The 7,343-nt window shown below is 35.1% G+C and overlaps 1 protein-coding gene across 1 annotated transcript; it reads left to right on the top strand.

Moving 5' to 3' along the window:
• The first annotated feature begins 1,020 nt into the window (after nt 1-1,020).
• Nucleotides 1,021-5,282, top strand: LOC133516944 (achaete-scute complex protein T3-like). Its single transcript, XM_061850009.1, has 2 exons — nt 1,021-4,754; nt 4,970-5,282. Exon 1 carries the CDS (start codon nt 4,034-4,036, stop codon nt 4,745-4,747), a length of 714 nt encoding a protein of 237 aa, XP_061705993.1. The 5' UTR covers nt 1,021-4,033; the 3' UTR covers nt 4,748-4,754; nt 4,970-5,282.
• Nucleotides 5,283-7,343: the final 2,061 nt, after the last annotated feature.

The raw sequence follows: 7,343 nt of genomic DNA, 5'->3' as shown, positions 1-7,343 counted from the left end.
TGATTTTATTACACATATATTGATATTAATATGCCATTTCCTTTACTTCAACTTGTACAACGAGAAATAAGACAAGACGACGACAACGGGGACAACAAGTGTTGGTATGACGTGTGATAAGATTAGGTCGCCGAAACTGAGGTCCTATCATATATTTCTGCATGCAAGATATTATCCCATCAAAAACATTTTCATGTAAAATGTTACCAAGATGAAACCATAAGGCTAGCACTGTTAAAAAAAATATCCTGTAGAGCCAAGCTTCTAACTCTACAAGCCCTAATTACACAAACTCTACACCTTATTCAAAATATATGGCTTGGCCATTTCGCTACCATTAACATGGGGGTAAGGTGAACACTTATTCACTATTCATTATTTTTCATTATACAATACTTTTTGTAGTAACAAAACGGCCAAGCCACATATTTTGACTAAGATATAGAGTTTATCAAGTTAGGGCTTGTAGAGTTAGAAGCTTGGCTCTACAAGAGATCTGATATCTTTCTGACAGTGCGAGCCTTATGGTTTCGTCTTGGCAACATTTTACATGAAAATGTTTTTGTTGGGATTTCACTTCTTTTTGCAAGTTGCTTATCTTCCATCCCCTAATTTAAAGGGTTGGGGTTGATTTACTATTAAAAATCCTGAAATACGTATCTGTAGGCAACTCTTAGCTTTTTTACTGATTCCCAATACAAACTTCAACCCCTTTTTTCCTCTAACGCCTTTTTCCTCCCCCTTTTCACCCTTGCGGGTGATTTTGGGATTGAATACTATTATATATATATCCTTCTTCATAACAAAAACTATCGACATACCTAATTTCATCTAAATCAGTTCACCGGTTATTGTTTCCTCATACAAAATCCCACCCCGTTTTCACCCCTTTAGAGGTTAAAATTTCAAGTTTTTGAATTTTTTTTGTTGTTTGTGTACTAACACTATCCTACATACCAAATTTCTGCTTCCTAGTACTTCAGGAGCTATGCAATTGAAATTTTTTGTACTTAATAAAGCACTATTGCCATTATATCTCGAGAATTTTGTTTATCTGGTATAATTCAAACCCAAGTTATGAGGATTCAAAAAAACGACGAAGCGCTTCGAGAAAAGGTAGGTACTACCCTTGCGCTTCGCTTTTCCCGTCTTGGCGGGGGCACTACCGTGCCCCCAGATTTCAGGCGATTATAATATTATTTTCCATATAAATATAATGTAGAAAGTGGCCCTAAAATATGTAGCTGTTTGCTCAATAGGAGGGCATATTTAAATAATATAGTTACAAATCAAGTATTAGTCAGATCTTATCGGTAGCCATACGACATTTTTTTGGGTTCTTTTCGTATAACGAAGAAACAGAATATCAATAAGTATTTAAAAATAAAGTAGTTACACATACAATTTATCGACATAGCAACGCTATGAAAATTCATTTTTTTAACACGAGCCTTAAAAAGAGAGTTTTGTCAAGTCCCAGTTAAATTGCTCATAATAATTTAAAGCAAAGGCATCTTGTCGACGCCAACATAATACCACTTAAGTGTTAACTAATGAAAACAAATACCTCTCGATGCAGTTTCGATTCAATTAGTAAGGCTAACAGAATCGAATGAGAGTTATTCGATCCACGCCATGGGATTGACAGTAACCGGTAGCTTTGATCAAAGCGCCGACGAATAAAACAAACTATCGGTAAGAAGTGTAATTCATAGCATGCTTATAACCCCCGCCTCATTCTATTAAGGCGTATGTGTTTACAGGTTCTAATATAGTTGAGCCTTTTGCAAAAGCATATGACAGTAGGCCTAATTGATGATGACTGCGGTTCGGTCTGTCACCGCGGCGGCTTCGCTCACACGAACACATGCAACTTGAAAACTCTAAATATTTTAATGAATTAAAAATATTTATGTTTATCCACGTTCATAAACTTTATAAATATTGGTATTAGAGAAATGTGAATTAATGCGATGCACGGGGTATGTCGCATTACCTGCCACTTGGAGCGTTTGAGAAAGCGAGGCATGTGCTACAGTTATCGCAAGTTTCATCTGGCTTTATTTACGATACAGGAAATTTACGTGATAATTTGAACGACATGATAATGATGATGATGTAATGATGAAGATTCTGAAAACATGGAATATAAAACGCAAGATTAATAGTAGATACATTAAAATACAAGTGCGAAAAAAAGGAAATAACGAAAAACCGAAGGTAGTGCTTTAAATCGACACAAGTTCCGAATTACCTATTTACACGTGTATCTTTCAACGTTTTACAGTACACATGGCCTTTTTAACGAAATTACTGCATTTGTGCGGTAAAGTAGCACTATACGTACTCTACCTACATGTTTTTTTCATGTGACATGTATTGCTTAGAAAAACCATTCTTATTTTTTTTGATATTTCTACAACGAAATGATTTTCCAACGAACTCAGTCCGTCGATTGTAAGTAGAGCATCCTTTAGAGAGAACTCTATACTCTACGGATTATTAATTAATCAATCAATCGAAAACTTTGCAGATTCATTTATGTAGTTGTTAAAGTAAAAAATAGTAAGTAAGTAAATAAACTTTATTGCACCACAAAAGAAAAATTCAATAACAGATTTACAATGTAAATAAAGGTAGCAACAGGCGGTCTTATCTGTGAGCGATCTCTTCCAGACAACCTTAGGGTAGCAGGAAATAAAGAACATAAAACTTTAGAAACAGGTAGTGCACGAATACATTACAGGAATAAGAAGATTACACATTACAATTAAATAAATACGTACCTACCAATAGGTACAACCAAATACTTAAATATATATCAGATACATATATATAAATACATACATACATACAACATATATATATATACAGCGACACACAAATAATGCACCTACATTATTTTATACGTCTTTGGAGCGATTACAAAATCAATAGGTCCAGCGAGCTACAAAATTGCATGGAGATATTACTAATGGATTAATTACATAAAAAATGGCCATGTAATATTGCCACTGGGTGTAAACTTTATCTAAAAGAAATATGCTTTTCTATACCTCTCTTTTCTACGGGTTTATTATACGAGTAAGAAACAACGGGGGCCAAAAAACGTTTCGATTTAACGAAAACCATTTGTATTATTATAAATTATATTTCTTCAACTATATATAACATGACATCTATGTGAATAATTAGAATCCTTTCAGGGCCGTAATGATCTCCCTCTAACTCCCTTCCCTTTAGATAAGGAATCCTAATAAAAGTTATTTCTAAGATTACATAAATAAAATATTTTATCCCTTAAATGCATGTTTTTTTTTATTATTGTTCCAAATTATTATTCGATATATATTAGAAAAATATCAGAGAAATCAGTGTTAGAAATTGCTTAGGCTAAATCGTATTTATGTAAATATATAATTTTTAGTAAGAGATCTATGAAAAATCTTACTACCATCAGAAAAAGTTGCTCAGTATGACCTATACATATATGTATATTCACCCCGTAAATTACGACTAAAGAACCACCCTATATTTACAATTACAATTAAGTTCAGGTGCTTATACAATACAAACATTGTTTTAAAAATCTTTTAAACAACATATTATTCAGTTAAAACTTTGTATAGTAATGTGTTACTTCTAAGAGTCACTTATTGTAATTTAACTGTAACGATTCATAAAAAAATATCAATTTACAATATTCAGTGGTCAAAACAGAAAAAACTGAGCACGCGTTGCTCGCTCTCGACCACGGAGCGGCCGCCTCACTACCCCAGGTACGGACCCGCACGTACTGGAGGGAAGGGATGATCGAAAATAATAGGGGAAGAGAATTTTAAAATTTATATTTTTTGCAGCCGGCGCAGGTGATATAACGCGTGCCCGTGCGCCGGCGGCTCACTTAAACGCGAAGCTCCGCTCCCGTCACTCGCTTTCCAAGCTCCCACGCAACTTTTATCGCTCAGTGCTTTTCTGGCCGTCGCGCGGACTGACCGCGCGCCCTTCTCCCGCGAACGACCGCGGCAATACGATGCTACAAGAAATACAACTCGTCCAGGGACAAACGAACTTCGTCGTGTTGTCATCGGGCTACCCGTCTAGTACTACATCGAAGAACACGATGGAAAAGAGGAATATACCAATTGCGCCTGCTCCTGAAAAAAATTACGTTACGCACGACACTCCACCGAATATGCAGTATAGGAAAAAAGTTCACTTCAGAACGAATCCTTACACTGGACCGCAGGCCGCGTCGATAGCTCGCCGCAATGCTCGAGAGCGCAATCGTGTGAAACAAGTGAATGATGGATTTAACGCACTTCGCCGTCATCTCCCCGCTTCCGTAGTAGCTGCGTTATCTGGCGGTGCGAGACGCGGTTCGGGGAAGAAATTAAGTAAAGTAGACACTTTAAGAATGGTCGTCGAGTACATAAGATATCTTCAACAGTTACTGGACGAGAGTGACGCAGCTTTAGGAATAACTCGTGATCAAGAAAATAGAGAAAACATTCCGAATGGCAATACGCAGCCAATGACTTCGTTAGACTTGGACGATGGTTTCTTCTACGGCAGCAGTTCGCCTTGTTCCGAGAAGCCGGACTCACCAGCCCCCTCCGAGTGCTCCTCAGGTGTATCTTCGGCATATTCTGCGGTAGACAGATACGAAGTGACCACGCAGCAGCAACTAGGGCCTATGGATGAAGATGAGTTACTTGACGTAATCTCGTGGTGGCAGCAGAAATAGCAAATAGGTAATTTCAGTTATATAAATTATACTTAATTATATTTACAAGTTAAATAGTTGAATACATAAATTCTAATTCTAATAAATTTTAAAATGATCCTACCTCATAATTAATATCGTTATATTTGTATAAATCATATAAATCAACAAGTGTTTCTTTTCTTTTTTTGTACTAATCAGAATTATGAATACATAGTTAATTTAGTTTTCTCTTGTTCACAGAACTCTCGATCGTGAGAACGTACAAAAGAACGAATCCCTCCGGTATATATATGCATTCATGATAGTTTGCATTTATGTGAAAACAAAAGACTTTTTGGATCTCTAGTCAAAGACAAGTGCCTTAATTAATTAAGCCTTATCAATTAGTTAATAGTATAACTATAACATAATGATGTACCTAATGATACAATGATTATGCTCGTTGTAGAAAGTAAAGGAACGAAGCTTTGTAATTAATGCTCACCGATACCGAAAAAAATGTAAATACCTATTAGAATAAGATTAGAAATAAATTATTTATTTAAAGCTGTTATTATTCTTTTTTTGTGTGGTATATTCGTACACAGTAATTATACAAAAAACCCCAACAACCCGCATGATAAGTACTTCTAACGTTATTTTACTTCGAAACAGAAGGATAAAATAATTTCGAGGATACCAAAATAGGTGTTATTTATATATTGAGTTTTCTTCATTACTAAGATGATCATTGCACAGTGATGATGATGACTAATGAATGAATATGACCAAAACAATACAATACTACATTTTTTTAGTCACATATATATATATATTTATGATGTAGGTAGGCTCACGCGAAATTAAGACTATGGTTGAAGCTGTCGTTGAAGTATTCAAGTGTTCAAGAAGGCAATTCCAAACATGGATTCTAATATGATAAAATTATTTTCATCATTTTAAAGTACTCGGAGTTACCCGAAATACATCTTACACAAACTTATTTTTCAGTGGAGTTGTGGGAAATTACCAGATTTTAATAAATTATTATATAAGATAAATCATTTTTAACGACGTTGGCAACTTAGTAATACGAGTAGGTCAACGTAACAATTTAATATTAACGTATATAAGTACAACTAAAACCAAGTATACTTATTACTACTCGGTATGAAAATAAGTTACTGTGATCACTTTTATTTAAATGAAAAACCAAAACATTTTATATAGATTTACGTCACCAAATATTATAATAAAGACATACAATGAATGCGTATACTCGTTTTCAACTAAATACGAGAGGGCCTACTGCGGACCACCTTCGACGTGTTGCCTCTCTATCGCACTTGTAAATTCGTACGTAAATGTGACAGGGAGGCAACACATTGAACGTGGCTCTCAGTTTATAGTTTTAATAATATTAATGTATGATTTTAATTTAATCCGAATTACTTGATAATTTTAACTGGACATTTTTATTTGTATTTGTATCCTTTTTATTTTAATGTAATGTAGATCAACTATATAAATGTTAATTGTATATTTAATTTCACCTGACTTAACACTGTTCTTGTACACTTTTAATTGCTGACATGTAAATTCTTATATTTTACCAATAAACGAGTATGTATACCATAACGCACACTACCGTATATATTATCTCATATCCAACTACCAGGATTTAGTTCGCACAAGGTTACATTTTATGTCCGATAACTCATCTGCATAAATATATCACAAAAGGAAGATTGAATCAAAAAATTGTCCCTAACTTAGGTAAGAAACATCCAGATCGAGTACGTATCCGCACCGAGCGTCCCTACTGTCCCCAGTAAAGCCAGACGGTACTACTAACCTGACAATGTCATCATCATGCCATTATATTCGAGCGGCCCTCGCAGAACTTAAAGTTAGTTTATTTACACATCCCGTGTTTTAAATAAAAAATGCAAGAAAACACATCAATTAACAAAAATAAATCGGGTGATATAAAACATTTCAGGCGTAAGTATTGAAATTAATATGATAATTTTACGTAATCAAAGTAGATTTATTCAAGATTTTATTTTAGCACTACGTTGACGCCAGCTTCTGGCTTGCACGTGAATATCTAGTTAGTACAGAGGGTCTCTAAGCTAAGCTGCGAATAACAGACATGGCAAAACTACAAATACTTAAGTGCTTATTAATTACGGTAATCTAAATACATGCATGTATTTAGGTTGCCGTTTGTATCTTAGGAAATAACAATATTTATCAAAACCACAAAAGGTAGTAAGTAGCGGTACATATTTCACTTAGTAACCTTAAATTAATTGACTACAGCTGTACCTGCTTTAAAAATTTGTTTTACAAACTGTATACATCCATTATATATTCGATGCAATATAATATATTTTCGCCATAGCCATACGCGACATTTCCATCCTCATCACATAGATGGTTGGCAGTCCTCAACTGTGCGTTTCTCCAGGAACTTTCTGCCTAGCACACCTAAACTGAATGAACTGTCGCCTGCGGTATTTCCGGACCGATACGACTCCCATCTTAAAGCGTACTCCCATCTTAAAGGACGGCAACGCACGTACAACCCCTCTCGTGTTGCAGGTGTCCATGGGCGGCGGTAATCGCTTAC

The sequence above is a fragment of the Cydia pomonella genome, chromosome 4 (assembly GCF_033807575.1).
Source record: "Cydia pomonella isolate Wapato2018A chromosome 4, ilCydPomo1, whole genome shotgun sequence".
Taxonomy (NCBI): domain Eukaryota; kingdom Metazoa; phylum Arthropoda; class Insecta; order Lepidoptera; family Tortricidae; genus Cydia; species Cydia pomonella.
This window is presented reverse-complemented; position numbering and strand designations above follow the sequence as displayed.

Bases quoted from the DNA above. Each gene is read 5' to 3' on its own strand.
- LOC133516944 (XM_061850009.1), top strand. From the start codon at position 4,034: ATGCTACAAGAAATACAACTCGTCCAGGGACAAACGAACTTCGTCGTG.